At 32.8% G+C, this 23,770-nt stretch overlaps 1 protein-coding gene across 4 annotated transcripts in view; it reads left to right on the top strand.

Moving 5' to 3' along the window:
• EPHA6 (EPH receptor A6) overlaps positions 1-23,770 on the top strand; it is an 835,383-nt gene that overhangs the window by 514,342 nt on the left and 297,271 nt on the right. For all 4 annotated transcript variants that reach the window (XR_004385536.1, XM_032882241.1, XM_032882242.1 and 1 more), the window contains one exon: positions 18,561-18,685. Coding sequence is in view for 3 of the 4 variants with exons in the window: in XM_032882241.1 (XP_032738132.1) it covers positions 18,561-18,685 (125 nt within the window). In the remaining variant the exon portion in view is untranslated. The remainder of the gene's footprint in view (positions 1-18,560; positions 18,686-23,770) is intronic.

A 23,770-nucleotide genomic window follows, 5' to 3' on the forward strand; every position in this document is an offset into this window, starting at 1 on the left:
GTTCTTTGTTTTTATTTTTGTTTTCACTCTTTTTTTGTTTTTGTTTTTGTTTGTAATTAAGCTTTTGTGTGATTATATTTGTCTACTATTTAAGAGTATTGATTAAGCTACTTTTTAAATTATTTTATTTATTTAATGTTTTTAATGAAAAGGACTGATATAGGGATTGATCTCACAGCCCCAATATCATGATCTGAGCTGAAATCAAGAATCAGAGGCTCAACGGACTGAGCCACCCAGGAGCTCCATACTGATTATACTTCCTTCTTTACCTTTTTAGTGGTTGCTCTACAATTTTTCTAATGGAAATATATGCAAAAACATTTGAGATAAAGAAAATACATAAGATTTTTTTCTCAAAATATAGCTATTTAATATAAAGTTTTCTGAAAAGATTTGTTAGCATAATAATAATAATAATAGCCTATTTATTTGCTAGTGATGCCTATTATATCCAAGTATTGAGCTAGTACTCACTTTGCGGAGATTATCTTGTTAAATTTCCTACACCAACTCCATTAGATAGAGGTTATTAGTTTATAGATGAGAAAGTGAGGTACAGAGAAAATAAATGAACTGCCAAGAGTTAAGCTGCTGATCCAGAATTCAAAGTTAAGAAAATCTAACTCCAGATTTGACTTTTTTTTTTTAAAGATTTTATTTATTTATTTGACAGAGATCACAAGTAGGCAGAGAGGCAGGCAGAGAGAGAGAGAGGAAGGGAAGCAGGCTCCCTGCTGAGCAGAGAGCCCGATGTGGGGCTCGATCCCAGGGCCCTGGAATCATGACCCGAGCTGAAGGCAGAGGCTTTAACCCACTGAGCCACCCGGGCATCCCCCAGATTTGACTGTTAAGGATTTTACATTATTCACCCTTATTAAGTAGGCTGCATCACACTTACAGGACAGACAAATTAAAGAGACAGACATCCTACATTCACTCAATTCCTATGTCTTCATGAGAACAATCGTGTGAGTACTCAAAAATAATTTCCGTTTTTCAGCAAGTGAGAATGTTATCAGGTTTAGAGGTTTTGTATGTATTACATGCAAATGAAACATTTTGTTAAGACTTAGAAATGTTAGAAGTACTCTGGAACATCAAATAATCATGCCTAATTGAATTTAAAAACTTAAGTAGGTCATGAGCTATGGTTATTTTTTGGTTGACCAATTTAAGATCCTTTCACAATTTGGAACCCAAGAGACTGATTAACACTAGCTGAAACACTAGAAGCATCTGTAGAGAAAGTCTTTCACTCATTGTTTTATTGTTATTTTTTCTAGTAGACTCACAAAGTTATATTAAACAAAACTAATATTTATGTACAAATACAAGAAAGTAGAATTTGATTTTATGAAATATAAGAGTCTACAATGTTAACTATTTAGAAATGTTTGTTTTAGATGAACTATTGTATGGAAAATAAGCATGTTTTAAATGGGAGTCTGATAAGCATCTTAGCAAAATATTTAAATTACAGTAACTGATTTTGACATCTTCAGTAAATGCCAAGAAACACAGCTTTTACAGCAAGTTCATGGAAATGTTCAGATAAAATATTCATGAATTCTCTACTAAAAGAAAAGCCTCTTATGGTTTTGTTTGACAGAAGATGACCTTTGCTTCAATAAGTTCCAATCTTTGCTGTAACTTAGTATTTAGATGCTCTGCTTAGATGAATAAAACATAGCATTTTGTTCTTTGTGTTTTCTAGTATATGTGATAATTAATAGAAAGGGAGACTTTGAAGTTTTAAAATGAAGTAAATGGGTTAAAAAAAAAAAAAGGCATTAAGAAATCTTTGAAGATCAATTTCCCAGCAGGAAATTTGTCAAAGCAATTAGGATCCACCCTGACTTGGGCAAGCACAGTAGTACTCAATTGATGTGTTCTTTCAAATAACTAAAGCATTTTTAACTTTAGTGATCTGTGCTAGTCATACAGACAACCACCTGATGGTTCATACAAAGATGGATCAACAACTGAGTTATGTACCAAAAAAAAAAAAAACCCCTTTATGAGGATTAAATCAGATAACTATACTATAGTTTTTATTATCATGAAAGTAAAATGAACAGAAAAACATGAATTAGAGAATTTTCAACAAGATGTCCTATAGATTCAATCTAGTTTCAATTTTAGTATTTGTGCTTCTAGCTTTAGTTTTTGTATTCCTTGACTAGATAGACAGTATTGTTTTCTACTGATATATACGCAGAAACTAGCAGCAGTTAAGGTAAACAAGAAGTCACCTACTCATGTCCTAAAGATTTAAAAGTTTGCTAAAACAGCCATCTGTTCCACCACACCCTTTTAGGAAATAAGATATCATCTGATTCAAAGGGAAGAACCACATTAATTTTTGTGGTCATAGGACACCGTTGATGCATTTTTTAAAAGATTTATTTATTTGTTTTAGAGAGAGAGAGAGATAATGAGCATGTGAGCAAGGGGAGGGGCCAAAGGAGAGGGAGAGAAGCAGACTCCCCACTGAGTGGGGAGCTGGACAGGGAAACTGAGATCATGAACTGAGTGAAACTAAGAGTTAGTCCCTTAACCAAATGAGCTACCCAGGCACCACACCAGTATTGCATTTAATTACTAATTTACTTAATGGCCAGACCCAGAGGTAGGAGTTTAATACCAGAAAATAAACATTTTCTGGTATTAAAACATTAATTAGGACCTCAATATATTCAAATGTAGGGAATAAAGTGTGGATTCATTAACATTTTTATGATGATCTCTCTGTATAAAGGATGTGAAAATTTGATTTTAATAAAGATATTTACCTGACAAGTCTCTGGACGAGAAGTAATGTGTCTCTGTTGTGGAAATCATATTTATCTTATGCCAAAAATCTCTGACATGTACTGGACAGATCCCAAAACACTGGAAGAAGGATATTACCAATATTTGGTTAATATGTACTTTCAGAATTAAAACAAGTAAAATGCCAAATTCATATTATTGAAATCATTCACTGAAAAAAAAAATGCCCTGAAAATAGGATTCTAGCATACTGTCATTATTTCTAACCTGGTGTTTCCAATTCATCAAATACCAATGGGGAACATGAAATTTATGTATGTTCATTGATAGCAATCAGTATGATCTTGGAAAATTCCAAGAAGATATATTAGTTTGGATAAATGTTTAAATTCCCAGGACTTATCTTCTAAATGTATTTCTATACAAAATTAGTCCTTGACATGCTTTTCAAAAATCTTTTCCTTGGTCAATTGAATTAATGAAAGGTGCATATAATATGACCTTCACTACTTACAAAGCAGAATAACACATTAAAATCTCTGACAATATCTTTAATAAGGAATTTTCTTAATTTAATGTCCCCCAAAAAATGTACTTAATTACAAAATCCTTTCACTGTGCAACAATTTATTAAAATCTTAAACATAAAATTTTCAGGAAAAAGATTTCCAAAGTAACACGTACCAAAGACATTCAAATTTAATAAGTATCCTTTGGAAGATATTTGCCAAAACTCTTTCATACATGAAGAAACAAGTTATTTCCCTCATGGCTTTTCAGCATGTGGGATATGTAAGGTTTTCCTAGATTTGTGATATTAACTATTACAAAATCTTTTATAGGATTTATTAATGAAATTGCTTCTTTGTTTTGTCTACAACAATAATAATAGACAATTTTGAGTTCTTACAATATGTCAGGAATTATTTTAAATGCTTCAGATGAAATAACATATGTAATCCTTACAACAACCCTCAGTGATGGATATTATTATTTCCAATTTTTAGAAGAAAAAAAGGAGGAAGCAGAGTGGTTAAGTAAATTAATCAGTCACATGACTAGTGAGTAGCAGAATGGGGATTCAAAGTTATGCAGCCTGGCCCCAAAGCCCATGTGTTTTATAGGAGCACTGTGCTAGGACTTAAAATGAGAGCCTCTCTTAAGGCTCTCCTGATTGTCCCTCTATCCCTATTCATTTGTAGCTTTAGCTTTCTCAGTGAAGAGGGTATCTCAGTGAAGAAGAAACCCAGTTTCACTTCAGAAGCTTAAGGCACTCTACAATCTTTCTGACACTTGCCAGCAATAGGGCAGTAATCAATACAAATTCTTGAGCCATAGCCAACAGAATAAATTTTTCAAAGTTAAGCTAACTTTGTTTCCAAAAGTAGTGCTGTAGCATTCTGATATTTTATAAACATGGTGCCAGTGAAAGTTTTTCATTTTAGATAATATGAAATAAGAGAAATATCACACTCTTTTTTTTATATTTACAGTAACTTTATTTAATCTAGCATATTCTAAATTTATTTGAAGATAAATGAGATACCTTCTTTGTGGCACATCTATTAACATCTTGAAGAGCAGTGTTACAACCACCCTAAGTTTGATAAACTGAGTTCTGACCAGTAATATGCTAGTGTTTAAAAACTGGCTCTCCAGAGCGAGAAGGAAGGAAGGGAGGAAGGGAGGAAAGAAGGGAAGGAGGATGGAGGGAGAAAGAAAGAAAGGAAGAAGGGAAGTAGGAAGGGACGGAAGGAGAGAAAATAAGGAAGGAAGGAAGGAACTAATTTATCGTGTTTGAATGTTGAATAATGAAAAGATGGGCATAGTAGGTTCTGGCAAGCAGATGAGAGCTGGTTCTAGCATACCATATGTTTCTCAATCTTCTCAAAATCTAGCATTATGTCTGACATCATCATAAAAATTGGCATCTCTTGATGTGGAGGCAATTGCACATAAGAAACCAAGAGGGATTTTTAAGGATTTTAATTAAGGGTCTTATTTGAATGATTTTGTGTGGACTCTTGATACAGGAACGTAAAAAGTTACATTTGAACTAACTCTCTACCAATATACTTGTGAAGCCATAGACTTTTTTCCAAAATTCCTACTTTAGATGCATATCAAGATTACATATATCCTAATAATTCTACATATACCTATTTAAATATACTCCCACCCCAAAAAGGTATTATAAAAAAGAAACAATACATACCTAAGCAGGAAAACTCTAAAGGGACTAACCATAAAAAAATGAGGTGAGAAATTTAGACCCAAGTTTATCTTAAGAATCCACTGTCTATAGATCTTTGCGCTCTGAACTATGTGCCCTGTGGAGTTCCCTCTAATTCCTTACAAATTTCCCTTTATCTAAACTTCCTTTATGCATTACTAAAAAGTTGCATGTTGATATGTATAAGCATTTCAGTCAGGCTCTCATGAAACTTTTAAGCCAAAAATACCATCCACAATTATACTGCTATCTTTGAGGGCCATGTCCATTACATTGCAACTCTCAGGGAGGATCATCTTTTTCTCTGCCCTCTTTTGTTTATTGTTTGGGGACCAGAACATCAAATTGACAAAAGGCAGATTACCAAGAGAAAAGACAGATTTTAGTCATGCACACACATAGGAATTCACAAAAAAAACTTGTCTCAGGGAGGAGATTAGAATTTGAGACTTCCAACACGTCTTGAAGGTAAGGGAAGGGATATAAAGGTACTTTTGGGAAAACACATGATTTTTTGAAAAGATAAATGGGCTCTCAGAATACATGAGAGATAGGATAGTTGTGTGAAAATGTCTTTAGGTGATGTCTTATTTTGGTGCTAACTTCTTCTCTCTAGTGATTCTGGTGGTCTTATAAATGTGACACTTGAAACCAGAACTCCTAGAAGAGACATAGGCAATACTTTTTTTGACATCAGCCATAGCAATATTTTCTAGATTTATCTCCTCAGGCAAGGGAAACAAAACCAAAATTAAACTATTGGGACTACACCAAAATAAAAGTTTTTGCACAACAAAGGAAACCATCAACAAAACAAAAATGCAACCCATGGAATGGGAGAAGATATTTACAAATGATAAATCCTATAAAGGACTAACTTCCAAATATATAAAGAACTTATGCAACTCAACACCAAAAAAAAAAAAAAAGTGAAAAAAAAACTGTCCTGTTAAAAATGGGCAAAAGATCCAAATAGATGTATTTCTACAGACAGATGCTCAACATCACTCATCAGAAGGAAAATGCAAATCAAAATCACAATGAGATATCACCTCACACCTGTCAGAATGGCTAAAATAAAAAACATGAGAAATAACAACTGTTGGCAGGGATGTGGAGAAAAAGGAGCCCTTGTGCACAGTTGGTAGACATACATACATACTTGTGATAAAGTTTAATTTATAAATTAGGCATGGTAAGAGATTAATAGTGACAATAAAATAGAAGAGTTACAACAATATACTGTAATGAAAGTTATGTGAATGTGTGCTCTCTCTCAAAATATTTTATTGTACTGGTTACCCTTCCTGTGATGATATGAGATGATAAAATGGTTATGTGACAAGGTGAATAAAGTGAGGAGAATGAGATAGGTTTGTGACACAACGTTAGACTACTACTGACCTTCTGACAATATGTCAGGAGGACCATCTGTTTCTGGACCACAGCTGACCACAGATAACTGAAGCAACAGAAAGTCAGACCATGGATAAGGGAGGACTAGTGTATAAAGTGTTGAGGGTAAAACAACAACCTAACATGTGGGGAGATAGTGACTGAAGTAAGGAAAGTGGTCTGACCAAATTATTCTCAGGTTTTTCTGAAACACAGCTTTGGGCAAGGAAACATCATTGTGGGTATCTGGGGAAGACTGTCCAGTAGACAGGGGTCATTTCTTAGTGGTTTTATGATAAGGGCCAATTTTTGCCTAATAGGCTACCTTGAGCAAAGATTTAGTTTCCCTAAGAAGCAGGCAAAATTATGCAACCAAAGCCTACAAATACAAAGGGAAATATAGATAAATTAAAAAAAAAAAAAATCTTGCCCATCAATTGAAATTGATTTCTAAGTCAAAGCAGAAGACAATGATAAAAATTACAATAAGTGACACAGTTCTGAAATTGTTAAGGACAATAGTTTACACATTCAGGGTGACCCTCAAAATACTTTAAAATACTGTGTGGCATAAGCATCAACCAGATAGAAGACTGTTGGCTGTAAACCATTGATACGGCCACAATAATGTGTGCCTGCTGAATGTCAGCATTTCAACAGCAGGTCTTCCTCTTTTGTTATCTTATCATTTTGCCCATACTTAGCTAATATAATTTAAATATTCAGAAATTACATGTTGCTGAATTTCAGTAGTTTTAAAAATTAATATTACATTTTATATATGTTTCATATATACTGTCCCATCAATTGTAGGTTAATCCTAAGAAAACAAACACTAGTTGGTTGCACAAGTTCACCTTGCAAAAGTAGAGACTAAAAGAAATTGATTTTTATTGACATGCTTATTTCCTTATAAATAGAATTTAGAAAGAAAGATTATTTAGCATATCATATTACATTTCAAATGAAGTACAAAAAATGTGGCAAAGATTTGCATTATTCATTATTAATAATAACCATTTTTAGTTTACAAAATCTTTGTAATACTATTAACGTCTGTGATATATATAGAACAATGCCATTTGACTTGTTAAGAAAGTAATCGTAAAAAAACAAGGAGAAAAAGTATAAAATGCATTGAATGCCTTTGCAGGTACTGTGAGAAAGAAGATGAAGTAGAAATTATGAGCTAGCAGCCAGTACAAGATACACAGGCTTTTCCTCCTCATGCAGTCAGTGATTTGTAAACAACAATTACTAACTAGAGAAAATGAGAGGAAAACACAGAGTTCAGCCAGGTGTTATTTTACGTCAGTGATTTACTCTGCTATTTGATCAATGATGAGAACAAAATCACCCATATCCTTAGGAAGCCATGAATGTTTCAAAGCAGCTGTGGGAGCACCTGGCTACTTGTCCTACACAAGACTGCCTCCATCAAAGAGGAATCAAGATTTATTCCTCTTGGCTTCAATCAGAAACAATGCCAATGAATCTGCTGTTGCATCGCATTATTTCTTTAATGAGAGAACAAAAGCAGTTTTACTGTTCCATCTCTGGTGACTTGGCAGGAACACAACTGCATCCTCCTGAATCAGTTGCGACAGGATCTTTCAACATTCCCTCAAGAGGCCAGCAGTATGAGTACTTTCCCCCTTTTTATAGTTTCTGGACACATACACACACACCCACACCCACACACACACACACACAGACTCTCATTTTCAAAAAGTGAGAGAGAAAAAAATCCCCAAACACAGCTTTTTAAATATTTTACATCTATACTTTATAGAAAACATAGAATCTTAGGATTATAACCTACAAAATCTATGGAATCCAGTAGAATTTTACACAATGTTAAACTGTGACTAGAGCACTCTGTGAGAGCACAGTTTATGCGGTGGAGCAGGATATGGGGATGAGGAAGATGCCTTTAGAATTAGTGAAAAGCTATTGATCTTGGGAGCACTCTCAATCAATAATTGAATAACTCAGAATATTTTGGTTTCGCTTTTATTTCTCAATTTAAGTACTTTTTTTTTTCAAATAAAACAGCTAAATAATGGAAAATATTGAAAATTCAAGAAACTAATCCAAGATAGATCTTAATATTATACAATTAAATTATAGTATATCCATTTTGGTCAACACCATATGTTCAAACTCCTATCACTTTGCATCTTTACTTCTTTTCTGGTAATATTATATGTTATTATACATTATATATTATTTTTACATTAATGTACTCCTAAAATTATTGTCATATGCATGTAGTATATGAATCAGTTAGACAGTGTTCCTATGGTAACATTGGGGATTTATAAAACAAAAACACAGAAGGCAGGACAGTTGTCTGATAAACCTTGAAACAAGATTTAAACAAGTTTTGAATGGAAGATAGTCACATAAAAGGTACCTAATGTGTTTGTGTGGCACTATACTAGGTCTATGGGATGTTCAGATCCTGAATGTCACAATCACTGAGGTATAGTCTATAGTACCAGACTTAGACTGCAGTCTGCTCCTTATATTTTACATAATTGTGAGTTGCTTCCTGTTTGAACCTATGTCCTTACTTCTAAAATTTATTTATTTATTTATTTATTTATTTGAGAGCGAGAAAGAGAGCACAAGCAGGGGGAGGGGCAGAAGGAAAGGGAGAAGCAGACTCCCCACGGAGCAGGGAGCCTGACATGGGGCTCAATCCCAAGACCCCTGGATCATGACCTGAGCCCAAGGCAGACGTTTAACTGACTGAGCCACCCAGATGCCCCTGTCCTCACTTTTAACATGAGATTAACTGTACCTATAAAGTCACAATATGTATTAGGTGATATATGTGAAAGAGCATGGGAAGTTGGAAAGTGAAGTATAATATATTATTATATATTCTATAAAGAGGAATATCAAGAACTTAGGATAAAGGTAGTCAATGAGGAATAGAAAGTAAATCTTTTAGGACACAGACATCAAAATCAATTCTATCTGAAGTGATTAAAAAAGTCTTAAGCTAGTCCATAGTTCTATCTTAAGGGGAAAAAAGGTAATTGCTACAATTTTATCTTATCTTATGAACAGTTCCTTAAATGTGAATCTTTCTCCTCAAATTCCCAAGGTTATCTATGAGTTGTTTCATAGCCCCAAAATGGGACTGAAATTTTCACGTCTGTTTAGGCACCTTATGTGTCCAACAGCACAGAATATGATTTTTTTCCCTTTTTTGAGGCATCCAATAAGCAAATCTATAACATTTTTAAAGCTAATTTTCATAAAGCTTCTTGGTTTAAAATACTTTGGAAGCCAATGTTCTTTCAACTAACTTCCTCTCCAATTTTGTATCATCATATAAATTCAAGGATGACAAAAATATAGGGAACAACTAAAATTTGATGACTCTTCCATAAGCCACATGTATTACTTTATGTCATAGCTTATAAATCTACTCATATTTGGGTTTAACTTTTTGAAGTTTATTAACATTTGAATTATATTTTTTTTAAAGATTTTATTTGAGAGAGAGAGAGAGAGAGCATGATTGGCAGGAGGGCAGACTGAGAGAGAAAAGCAGACTCCCCTTGAGGAGGAAGCCCCACGTGGGGCTGGATCCCAGGACCCTGGGATCATGACCGGAGCTGAAGGCAGATAGATGCTTAACTGACTGAGACACACAGGTGCCCCAACTTTTGAATTATATTTTTGAAAATAATTTCAGAATATCACTTTAGCTATCACTAAGATTAAGTAGGTTTTTGAAATAAAATCATATTCCTTTTCAAGTACTTTCAAAAGTTATGGATAATATAATTTGTTAATGTAATTTAGAAATCAGTAACTATTGGTCAGTTGTTAGATTTGTTTCTGTTTTTCTCTTATATCTAATTTTTCTAGGCTAACATGAAAAGCCACTATTGATAGCTTGATGTGATTTCATTTAAAAATCTATAATAGGCATATGTACAGATATTATGCTTATATATGCATATATATTCATTATATTTTTAATAGCCCAAGGTTCAGTTCTATTCAGAGCAAAGGGAAAAAAAAAGCTTTTGATCTAGAAGAAACTCAGCCATAGGTTTGGATTCTGTACTCAAACTATGCATGCAAGGGAAACAGTATTCTGCTAATATAATTGATTTGCCACTGCATTTATCTACTGTTTGTCTAAAGTTAACAGTTTTAAACAGAACAATTCAACTAGTATTTAGAAGAGTCTTTCCAGTATTAGTGTATGGCACAGCATTCTGCTTCTCTTTGTCTACCTGGACTTCCTCTTCTTCAATATAGTTATTTTTGATATTAAAGTTCTTGCAGATCTCCTCATTTGTTTTCCTCTTGATCATATTGGTAACAGTGTTACATGTAACATCAAAAAACCCTTCCATGTCTAAGTACTTTGCAGCTAGAATAAGTTCAAAAAATCCCCTTGGTTAACTTCCAAAAATTCTTAGTCTCAAACAGGGATAACAACTATTTGCTTTTCTTTGTTCTCAACATCAGGCTCAGAATGAGGGTCATCTTTGTGGCAGATGCACCACTTTTTTTTTTTTTTTTTTTTTTTTAATATTGCTGATCTAATGGCAGGGAAACCAGGTCATCATTTCTTCATTCCCAAATCTTCCAGCGTGGTCTTGATAGTTATATAATTTAGTTATATAGTAGTTACACAGTTTAGTTATATAATTTGGAGGTATCTGCTACTTAGAATTATTTTTTGAATCATAGCATGCATGTTGATTTACAACTTATTTCTGTCACTTTAAATATTAAACTTATTTTCCCATGCCCTTAGATCTATGTCATTTTTAAAACAGCTTCATTAAAATGTATTGTATGGAGTTTTTTTAAGTGTCCAACCTTTTTGTTTTTAAATGTAGCAATAAAACCTGTAGAACTCTATCCATTCATTACATTAAAGGTTTATGTTTTACAAGTTTTATTACTTTTTGTGCTTCTTTTCCACAATATTAGTTAAAGTTATTTTAGCTGTTTAAGTTATTTTAGTTGTTTATGAATAAATGACTCTCCTGGTCATTTTTTCCCTTTTTTTTTTTTTTTTGGATGGGGTAATTTTTTCTCCCCATACCTGGAACATGATACAAACATTTTTTAAAAGATTTTTATTTATTTATTTATTTGAGAGAAAGAGAGGGGAGGGTCAGAAAAAAGAGAATCTCAGGCAGCTTCTGCTGATTGTGGAGCCTAATCGTAGGGCTTAATCTCAGGACTCTGAGACTATGACTGGAGCCAAAATCAAGAGCCGGCCACTCAACTGAGTAAGTCACCCAGGTGCCCCATGATACAAACTTTTTGATGAATCATCTGAGGCCCAGAAGTTACAAGCCATATTCAAATATAAGTATAATATTATATTTTAAATCTACTTATATAATTTTCATATATAGCGTACATAATTGTACAGTTCAAATAATAGTACTTTTGGCTAGAAAAATTACTAGAAACCAGGATTCCTGATTTTAATATAATAAAATTTTTATGAATAAAACAATTGTTTGAAGTTAAACTGAAAAGGGACACATTCCAGAATCTTCTCTAGGGTCAGCCCAACTTTCTGAGATTCTGATGGATAGCATATACTAATTGCCTAGAAAATATGGGTACAACATATATCTTTTTAGTGAAAATTGACAGGTATTGATAAGTTCGACAGAATCTCAGACTGGTCTAATTTGGAGATTTTTTTTTTTTCTTTATAGCTCAAAGAAACTACATTCTATAGCATCTGTCATATAAACTATTTCTCAAACATCTCTGGAATGATATAATAGTCAGTAAAGGTATATGATATAAATTACTCTAAATAGCAGCCTAAGGATGTGCTTAACAGTGAGCATATTAAATTAGCCACTCATAAAACTAACAAAACAGAAATTAAAAAGGCACAGATAATGCTGAAAAGAACTTTAAAGATAATGTTTTTGGTCTTCCTCTATATAATTAAGTGCTGACAGTGCTGTACCACTTTGAATTATTATTAATCAAGTGATCTTTCACTGTGGCTTCCACAGGTAATGGGAGTTTACAGTGCAAATATTCCCACAATGTTTACTTGTCTTGTCAAGCTCCCTACAAGCATCACATTGACATGGTAGGAAGAAGTAGAGTGAGCAAGCTTTGTGTTACATGATGTTACCATTTCTTTGGGAAAGACTTGAAATTCAAAGCTAAGGGCCTTTGAAAATATAGAACAACCTTTACTTTGAGGAAAAACTGGAAAAAAATTAGACCTATGTCACCAATAACTTAAGGTGGTATAATCAGAAAGAGGAGCACCTCTCTCTTTTTAAATAAGAAAAGCAGAGAAGTGAGAAACCTGACAAATTGTAGGTTAAGTAAGGAAAATCTTTAGAACCAGAGTATCCAATTTTTTTTTTCAAAATGTTTTTTAAAAAAACAGATTGAATACTTTTTTAGAGTAGTAAATATACAAATGAATTAGGTAGTTAAATCGATAGATGTCTTTTTATCACTGTTTAAGAAACTTTTTTTTTTTCTTAGGAACTTGTTTTTTAAAACCCACCTACTGTGGTCCCTACAGAACTATGAATGTATCCCAAATTAAGGTCTTTAAAGTGAATCAGTTGAATCGTTGTGAGAGGCCTATTGTTACTGTAACAAATTACCACAAATTTACTGTCTCAAGAACAGATATTTATTATCTTACAATTTTGGGTGTCAGAAGTCCAAAATGAGTCCTACAGGGATAAAACAAATGTATAAGGAAGCGCTGGTTCTTTCTGGCAGCTCCAGGGAGAATTTGTGCCTTCGCTCTCCTTGTTTCTGTGGGTTGCCTGTATTCTTTGGCTCATCACAGCCTACTTCTCTATAGACAAGGCACCTCCTGCCTCTTTCTTATGATTATATCCAGCCCACCTGGAATATTCAGGATTGCCTTTCTATCTCAAAATCCTTAGCTTGATCAAAACTGCCAAGTCTCTTTTACCAGAGAGGAGCATTCACAGGCTGGGGATTCAATGTGAACATATTTGTGAGCCATTATTCATCCTATGACAGCTGTCATATGGCTTAGCATACCACAGTGTTATTTCCAGGTATAGGAAAAAGACAGAAATTATAGAGAGAAAATAAAGCATCAGTTTTGCCTTAAGTATGACATGCATATTTCACTCATAACCACACTTCAACTACATGGGGAAAGTAGGTAACAATATATATTACGGTTAAACTCTGATTTCTGGGGGAATATCAAAAGAAGAACACATGAGGCAAATACTCTTAGGATATATTATGTTGTATAAAGCACCAAATTTCCAAAATAAGATACAGACCAAAAGTAGTTTGAAGTATGCTCTCAGGTTTCAAAAATGTCAATTCACATGATAAATATCACATTTACAGAATTTCACAAGTTGAATTATAGTATTGATTGTAACATATCCCTTTCTTGAGCATCTACAGAATGAAGCACTCCTACCTGTTCTTGCTTTGCAACTATACCCATTGGTTCATTAGCAAAGAAAAAGGGAAACTCATAGTCTCAAAAGTCTGTTCTGATTTGCACTTTCTAGTGTATATTATTTATTATGTTATTTTTTAAATTTACATTTCATTAAGTCATTGATTATATTTCCTATAACACATGCGCACGTGCACACACACACAAACATACACATCTCTCTGAAAAGAAACACAGGGAAGAAAATAAAGGAAAAGAATTTTTAAAAAAGACAATAAAAAGCACTAAAAAAAAGCAAATGTAGAAAAAAGAGAGGAAGGAAGGAAAGGGGAAGGGAAAGGGACGGGAAGAAGAGAAAAGAGAGAGAGTAGAAGAAGAGAGAAGAAGAGTTTGATAGATGAGCAAAAGTGTACCTTAATGCTAAAGGTAAGAACCAGGACTGAGGTTGAAGTCCCAGGAAAAAAACAAAGACTCCATGAAAGAATTTTTTAGCAATTTGAGATTTTCACAAAGAAACTGGTAGCCCTTTGGAGTGGTATACTCTTTACAGCAACCGTTGAAACAAAAAGTGGATAACCAATGAACAAGGATATGCTAAGAGATTCTCTGCATTGCTGAAAAAGCGTATAAAATGACTTACAAGTTCTATCCTCATACTAAGATTCTACTATTTAACATTCACTGTCAAGATTTTCATTGTCACAAACACATGTGCGTAGGACTGTGCTCTTGCTCTCTCTTTCACCTAACCACACACACAATTAAATCTTAATGAGGAGCAAAATAATTAAATAGAATAATTTACTATTCTTTCGGGTATTTCCACATAAGCATTAGAAAATAACACTCACCCTAATGTGAATAAAATCTCTTTGTTCACTAATTCCATTATGTATTTTTCTTATTCTGCTGTGTAGTTCTTGGTAAACTATTTGAGATTCAGAAAATGTAGTAATCAGAAAGGTTTGTATTAAAACATTTTCAAAAACATAGTAATCTATTCAATAATCATTTATTTTGAAGGTCAAAGCTAAGATTTTGAAGGCTTAAGAAAGGATGTATATCAGAAATACAACTCTACTGAAAACTATACTGAATACACAATTCTGTACTCAGGAAATATTTCTTGAGCCTTCAGGTCTCTCAGTCTCTGATCTGACAAACGCCAGAAGATCTTATTTCCCTATTTATTTCCTTCTCTGACTTTTTAGAATCAGAGGTAAAAATCAATAGTTGCCCTCTATGTTCTAAAATTAGTTTTTCTCATGTGGAGGAATAAATGTGTTTTCCCCTTTAAGTCTGTTGGTACTACAGTGTTGTCACAATATGCTAAATTCAGATGTTACATAAACTCAGGTTATTAATAAAACAGATTTATTAAATATATTCAGAACAAATTCTTGAGGTTTCATGTATTGAAGCTATATTTGAAAATAAAATTCCATATGGTGCTAACCTTCTCAGAAAATAGAAAATACAGCATTTGTGATGTATATTGACCTATAAATTGTTTTCCAAATCCCCTGCTTTAACTCATTAATTGTTTAAAATGTGTGCCTGGTGTATATTTTGCAGCTCTTTTCAAAAGCAATATATTAATACACAGTATGGCTCAGAAAATCCAAATTATGTAAAGCAGTTTTCTCTGTAAAATAATTTAACAAAATCAAAAATGTGTGCATAAAGTGTGAGAACTCTACCAAGATAATATTGGAAACTTCAACATTAGAGGATTGATCTGATAAAGTATAAACATAGTGGAATGTTTTATCCATTAAGGTAATAATTATGACGACAATATCACAATATGGAATAGGATTTCAAATATATGGTTAACAAATAGAATTATCAAAAACTATGTATATTTTACAACTATGTAAAATGTGGATATTTACATAGAAAGGGATGTGCAAAGTGAAAAGATTTTAGAGGTTATATAATTGTTGGACCCTGAAATCCATGTATAAGTGAAGGATCTATAACTAGATTAGTTAGAGAATGGTGTAGTTAGTAATACTTCCCAGGTTAGTTAGGGAATGGATTTTCTTTATTTCTATTTTATAGAAGTATAGGAGAACACTCATAAAATCTGTACCTTTACTCCTAATTAACCAGTGGAGAATTAGTAATAGAAAAGACAGTACCTATGTGTTAATCAATAGTTATTCTAATATGCTGCCATGACTGAATTTATAATCAGTTTTGCAAGGATTATGCCATTTGACCTTGAATGCTAAATAATTATGTGGCAAAATGTAGTATACTGGTAATATTATTGCTTTATGATCTTGCACATTAAACTGAAAATTAACCATAAGATTTTATATATGAAAAGGATATTTTCAAAAATTGTAATGAGTTGATACATTTAAGGCAACTTCTAATTTGTATGATTGACCTTAAAGTTATAATTTTTCCATAAAACTCCGTTTAATACATTATTATACTATAATTCAAAAACATTAATGCAATTTCCAACAGCAATAAACTTATTACTGGTAGTTTATTAGTAGTGAATACGACTCAATTTAAATAGTGAATTATTTGAGCATTTTTTGTATTTACCATGCTATCTATTTCCATTTGAGCTTATAAAACAAGCTCTTCTCTTTTTTACCAACTTCTGTAATTATCACTCATCCTTAGGAATATACTTTGGTGCAACAAAAATGTTTTCATTGAACAGCTAGAAAGAGTTTTAAATATAATTTCTAACGTACTTATTTTCTTAGGAGAGCGAAACTTGTCATTCTCATAAATGTCCTTACAATACAAAGTGAACATTTAGAAATAAAATACCAAACTTAATACCCAAGTCTTTCTTAGAAATTTAAAGCATATGCATTGTAATCGTAGAGAATTAATTTTTTCAAATTCTGTTCTCACCTGCAATTGGTTTATTTGAATAGATTTCTGGAAATGAGTTGGGAAGACATTCTGAGTTCATAATGATAATTCTAATTTGAGTTTATCATTAATAGAGTTTTTATGTACCTCCATTGATTTGATATCTATATCCCTATTTCCCATAGAAAAAACAAACCCACGTAGTCCTCAACACCAAAATAATTACTCATTTGTTTTAACCCTCAACATACACACACAGATTCAGAATTACTATACTGATATTACCTACAACATCATTACTATAAACAGTTTAATAATTTTTATAGTTTTTTTAATCCTTAAAATTATCTCATTGGGATGTATGCTAAGTTTCTATTTTTTAGAGTACTTTTAAGTAGTTAATCTTGGAGGCTTGCCTCAATACACAAGTTTCTTTCATTTTTCTTTTTTCTTTTTTTTTTTTTTTTGATACTTTTTTCAGTACTGATTTGCTTTCTAACCATTTAACTATTTACAGGGTTCCAAAGTAAATCTTCAAGGGAAGGCAGATTCTGAGACTTCTATCTACCAACCTTATACTGTCCATCCTATTGCCTCCCACCCCTGAGGATATCCATTGTTATCACTTTTTCTATTCTTGGGATTATCCTTACCCTGCTTTTTATACATTTTTCCCACCCTACTTTTTTCATTTAAAAATATATCCTGGAAAAAAACTCCATTATAGTATTTATAGATAGCCATAATTCTCTGGTGGATGTAGCATAGTTTTTCAACCAGTCCCTTTCTGATGGACAGTTAAATTGTTTCCAATCTTTACAAATAAATCTCAATGAGTAGTCTTGTAAATAATGTCACTTTGTATTTGTTCAGTGTGTCTTTGGGATAGATTCCAAAAGCCCAAGTGTAAATGAACATATAATTTGCCTTAAATTGTTGAATTTCCTTTCATAAAAGTTGTACCATTTTGCATTCCCATCGACAATGTATTAAAGTGCTTTTCCCCATAGCCTAGTCAGCAGAGCCTGCTATCAAATATTTGGATTTTTGCCAATCTTATTGGTAAGAAATGGTATCTCAGTATATTTCATTTATATTTCTCTTTTTATGAATGAATTTTAACTTCTATATAAAAGCCTATTTTTAAAAATTAGAATATTGAAAATGAGGGATATTTTGTTAGAGAAAAGAGTCTATGATATACACATTCTAGGGAAATTCTGGAAGTTTAATGCAAGATTAGGTTAGGATTGGGTTGTTAAAACAATGATATATTGAGGGAAAGAAGACATGATTCTGAAAATAAACTTCAGAAGTTAAATGTTTCAATTTTATTCAGATGTCACAGAAACCATGCAAAAAAAAAATTCTCATGTTGATATGCAATAATTTATAGTTAAGAAGTTTGTGCTATAAACTTTCATAAATCACTAAGACTTCATGAAGTACTAAGTCTTGAGGAGAAAGAAAAGCCTATAAATGATCCTATAACTGCAGAGTGTTTTTCTACAGCAGACTTAGACTTGCTAAAATATAGGATCCAGATGTATTGTACTTCATGCAGTAGCCTAAAACCAAAACTATTTTAAAGGAAAATGTCCTCCTCTAACAAAGACTAAGATGATGACTTCTGGCTCTCATTCTTGGACTATTTGAGTTTTTCCTGTGTTCCCTAGTAGTGTTTCTAAATCGATTTTAATAGTTTATTTGGATTAAATAGAGTAGATCCTAAGGCTTTCTTATTAATCTGACATCAACATTGCTATCCTCTTCAACAAGAATTATATTTTCCTTGGAAGACAAAATAGTAAAGAAAGGATTATGGAGAATGATTCCTGCCAATTAATTCTTAGTTATTTTCTTTCCTTTCAGCACCTTCCCTGATAGGTGTGGTAAGGAAGGACTGGGCATCCCAAAATAGCATTGCCCTATCATGGCAAGCACCTGCTTTTTCCAATGGAGCCATTCTGGACTACGAGATCAAGTACTATGAGAAAGTAGGTCTTATTTGGAGCTTCCTAAAAAACTACATATACATATATATGTATATATGTATATATCAAGCATGTTGTTATATTATTTTACTTTAAAACCTGATCTTTGACCTAACCTCATACCTACTATGTCTTTGAAAACTCTCTAATTTACTATTATGCTTATACTTTCTAAATTAATTCATTTTGTTTTGTGTCAGAGTATAAAGTAGAAGACAGAAGATGTTCATTTCCATCATGACTTACTATAGGGATTTTTACAATATAGCAAGAGGTAGTAACTCCTTCAGTTTACAGTTTAGTTGACATAACATTGTTTCTACAACTCACTTGGAAGGCATGGTAAAATGGAATTGCTATAACCTCAAGAGAGAGTTTTTGTAGGCAATATTGTTTGCTGATGAGTTTAAAGTTACAGTTCACTATATTTGGGAAGGATGACTTAAGGGATACATGGAAATAGCTGATGTATTAAAATTTTTCTTTACATTTAGGTCAGCTGTTTTTATTTTTTTTCTAGAAGCTAGCAAGATAAATCTGGTTAATAATTCAACTTAATCTTAATTTTCATTTTTGTCATTTAAAATTGTTCTCAACTCTGTATTTTCCCAAATTATATACTTCCTTACCTTTGTTGTATCCACTTTTTTCTTTATGTTTTTTTTTTCCCCCTGATTTCTCATGGTTATGGTATTGTGGCTATAGGCATTATAGTAGACCACATAGCAATTCTGCTATGTCTCATTGTGCTACTGGTGCTCTGGAATACTGATAAAGGGAACACTTAATTTTAAAAAATAAAGTAAAAATCATACATAATTTCTAGTGTGTACTACAGTGAGAAGGAACGTCTTGCACTTCCATAACTTACTAGAAGCAAAGGAACATCACGAATGAATTTTTATTTCTTCTGAAGAAGTAGAAGAACAGAAATAGAAGTCTGTCTTTTTCTATTTTATTGCTTCTGAGCAAATATAAGTTTGAAAAAGAGAGGTAACTCAGTAGCCTGCCTGTATCCATTTTGACACCCTGGTAATTTCAGCATTATGTAGTCAATGAAAACTGCCATTATCATGAACCAACGGGAATAACTCCACAGTCTAAGAAACGGTAAATTGAGTTTTAATTGGATTACAGATTCTGCACATTAGCCAGGCCACCATGTGCCAGAAATCCTGTTGAGCTATCCTTTCAAATGTTATAACCTCTAACATGCTGTCACAAAATATACATATTTTCTACTTATTTATTAAAAAATAGATCTTTAGGTATGCAAAAATTATCATAATTTTAAAAAGCAATGGGCACATATATAAGCAACTTTTCAGAATGAGAATACTCCTTTATGTTTTATGAAGGCTGTATTTTGTACATAGAAAATCATTCTCATTTTATAGTCATTTATGCTTCATGTGTTTTAGATGAAGATAACTTGAATATTTCCAAATAAGGACAAATCATACAGATTCTGTAAAAAGGGAACCATATTCATCCAATCAAAATTTTAGAAATCAATAATATTCTGGAAGATGGTAATTGACATAATTTCTTTGTTTTAATGATAGAATAGATAATGTTATGAAGGAGTCTATTTTGTAAGAAAATGGCAATGATCCAGTGCTAATGGAGTTAGTACACATGTAGTAAACATGGAGTTGGAAGCCAGGGATTCCTAGTTCATGCTCTGATTGTGATTTTCATTATGCTTGTGGCCAAGAAACTCAATTAATCTCCCTATGTTTCACACTTCACATTTACAAAAGGGAAATGAAGATATCAACTCTTCTAACGGGTTATAAAGATTAATTTTATAAACAGACCTAAAGACGAAAAGCACACTAAATCAGTATTAGAAATCATTTAAGAAAGAATTAAGGAAATATTTGACATATAATACAACATAGAACAAGTATACAATAGCATGGAAATTATATACCAACTAAATAAAAATCATATCTTTTCATACGTAATGTATAGGCAACTAATCAAAGCTGTTAGAATATCAAACATTTCAAAGGGAGCATAAAATAATTGATAGGATTAAAACTGTTTCCAACTATGTCTTCATATTGTAACTGTGCATTTTTTCTATATACATCTATAACATGAATTCTGCTTCCAAGTAAATGTTTTTGTAAAATTTATAACACCTTACAATAGAACTCTTAAAGTGCTAATTTCCTTATTAGGAATGAAAATACTGTTCATTAAGAAAAGCAAGATAGAAAGAAATACATGTACAAATGATCCTAATTTTTGAATACAAATATCCTGCTATATTTGTGTGTGTGTGTATGCATATATATATATATATATATATATATTATTATATAAATACAGAGAAATATGGAATGGAACAGAGTGTACACCATGCTGTCTCCAATATTGCTTGTTGAGTTGGAGTGGGATGGGGAAGCAAGTACATGGATGGAAGCAAGGAAGAGAGAGGGAAGTAACAAGCATAGATAAACATGGATGGATGGATGGATGGATGGGTCTAAAATAGCTTTGCTTTTTCTCTCGTATCTAGTTGCCCATAAGCAAACCCTGACAGAGGATTTTGTAAGCAAGTGATTAATTGAGAAGGCTCCAGGGAGGGACGCCTGGGTGGCTCAGTTGGTTAAGTGATTGCCTTAGGTTCAGGTAATGATCCTGGAGTCCCAGGATCAAGTCCTGCACTGGACTCCCTGTTCAGCAGGGAGTCTCCTTCTCTCGCTGACCCTCTCCCCTCTCATGCTCGCTCTCTCTCAAAAATAAATGAATAAATATAATCTTAAAGCAAAAAAAGCAAAAAAAAAAAAAAAAAAAGGCGGAGGGAGAGAAGCTCCTGGGAAAACGGGTAGAGAAGGGGGAACAAGACTGAAGAAAATGCCAGTCAAACTCAGAGTGACCAAGGTTAGCTCGGGAGTATAAATTACATCTCAGAGTTCATCCTGTAAAGAGAAAGAAGCTGAGCTAATGGTGTATACAGAAAAAAGTACATATATATGTATATATATATGCATATATATATGTGTGTGTGTGTGTGTATATATATATATATATGTATATATATATCGGCACTTCTGGTTCTCTGTAGTGGCTTTAGTAATGCATATGGAGGTCTGTAAAGAAGGTGCCAGATAGAAGCCTTTACAGTCAGAAAAGCAAATGCTGGGGGAGTGGGAGCAGGAACACATAAATGTGATCCAAGGGGGTCTGGTGGCACACCAACTATTAACTAAGGTACTTCTGTGCTCAGCGAACTGTGAAAGAATTTTAAGCCTCGGCTCATTTTAATATTCATCTTCTCTTCAGTCTTTAGTATTGGTGCATCAGTCTTTAAGGTATTCTAAACCTTCCATTTCCTTTTGATCAAAGTTACTCAGTATTGCTGACTCATAATCCACAAACGATCAATATTTATACCATTCTTTCAGGAATTCATGCTGTTTTATTATGTTCTGCTTAAGAGTGTTATTCTGTAAATCAGGAAAGAAGTTAAGCTGCTTAGAATGTGGAACGTCTACAAATATCTGAGGTCAAACAACATAGTATTGTTATCAGTGACCTTTTCTCAGGGAATGTGTAATATTAGAAAAAAGTCTTGGCCTGAGTGTTCAAAAACTTGATTTTGGCTGAGAACTTAACTTTCTTAGTCCAGTTTTTTCATCTGTTTAAAAAAAAAAGTGTTTAGAAAGATAATCTCTAGTTCTAGCTGTTTCAGAATGTACATCCATACAATTTATAGACACATTATCCCATAAATCAAATAACGATAGTTTTGCATTTATGAAATTAATGCACACACATACACATTTAAAAAATACTTTACCACAGGGAATAGTATTCTTCACATTATAATTATACATAAAAATTAAGAACTTAAATTGTCTTCTGTCTCTGTGTGATAAGAAGGGTATGGAGAAGAAAACATATTGCTTATTGATTATAACTAATTAGATATTAACTGTTCAGTTAATTATACCCCCCAATTCTTAGTTACATTTTTCATACTCAAAGTGTTTCATTTTTATTCATTCAAGTGAATAAATTTGAACATGAAAAGACACTTCAAATAATGAAGAAAGTCAGATATTTACCAAAAAAATCCTTTCATATTTACTTACTAACAAAGAGTTTACTCATAATGAGGGAACTGTTAAAAAAAAAAAAAGGCAATTTAGGTGATACAAACACGCTTTATTTACCACTTTGAGAAGTGGACAGTCTCAGAGAACTGTAAAATGGCAGAAGATGGGATATTTTTATAGGTTAAAGAATAAGAATAAAGAAGAAAAATTGAAAATATCTGATTGACTGAGACCACATATTTAATCTTATTTGGGATGAGAAGGAAGGAGGAAAGAAGTATAGAGTAGGCTTGGCATTTGGGGACTGGCTGACTAGATACACTGCAGTTTTGGTCAAACAGAATTTATAAGGATACAAAAATCGTATTCAGTTTGCTGATGTGGCACCCCAGGTAGGAGCAACTCTATCTTGGGCCTAGAATGTTATTTCAGTAAAACTAAAACATTATTTGCTTCCACCACCTCAGTCTCTGCCTCTAAAATCTACAAACCTTCTTGTAGTCACAAAATACTGAGAAGTCCGTTGAGTATCCAACATGCCCCCTTTCCTTATCTCTACTCTTCCCTCTCTCTTTACTCTTTTTGTTCTCATTCTTAATATTTTTCCTCTCCTTTTTTCCTCTACCCAAGGCACTTTTCTTTCTCTTACTTTTTTGTTCTTTCATTTTATTTATCAAAGTTAATCTTTTTCTTTTAAAGATTTATTTGAGAGAGAGAGAGAGAAAGCACACAAGCAGGAGGGGCAGAGAGTCTCAAGCAGACTCTGTGGTGAGCCAAACATGGGGCCAAAATCAAGAGTCAGATGCTTAACTGGATGCACCATCTAGGCACTCCTTAAAGTTAGTCTTCATTAAAGTCATTTATATATATTTCCTACTCTCTCACTAGTGTGTGAGTCTCTGAAGAAAGACTGTTTTCTTGTTTGTCTTTGTCACCCAATGCTCAGTCAGTGCCTAACACTGAAACACTATTTGCTTTCAGTCATTCTAAACAAATTAGTAAAAATCTTCTCCTT

The sequence above is a fragment of the Lontra canadensis genome, unplaced genomic scaffold, assembly GCF_010015895.1.
Source record: "Lontra canadensis isolate GAN:19392208 unplaced genomic scaffold, GSC_riverotter_1.0 scaffold80, whole genome shotgun sequence".
Taxonomy (NCBI): domain Eukaryota; kingdom Metazoa; phylum Chordata; class Mammalia; order Carnivora; family Mustelidae; genus Lontra; species Lontra canadensis.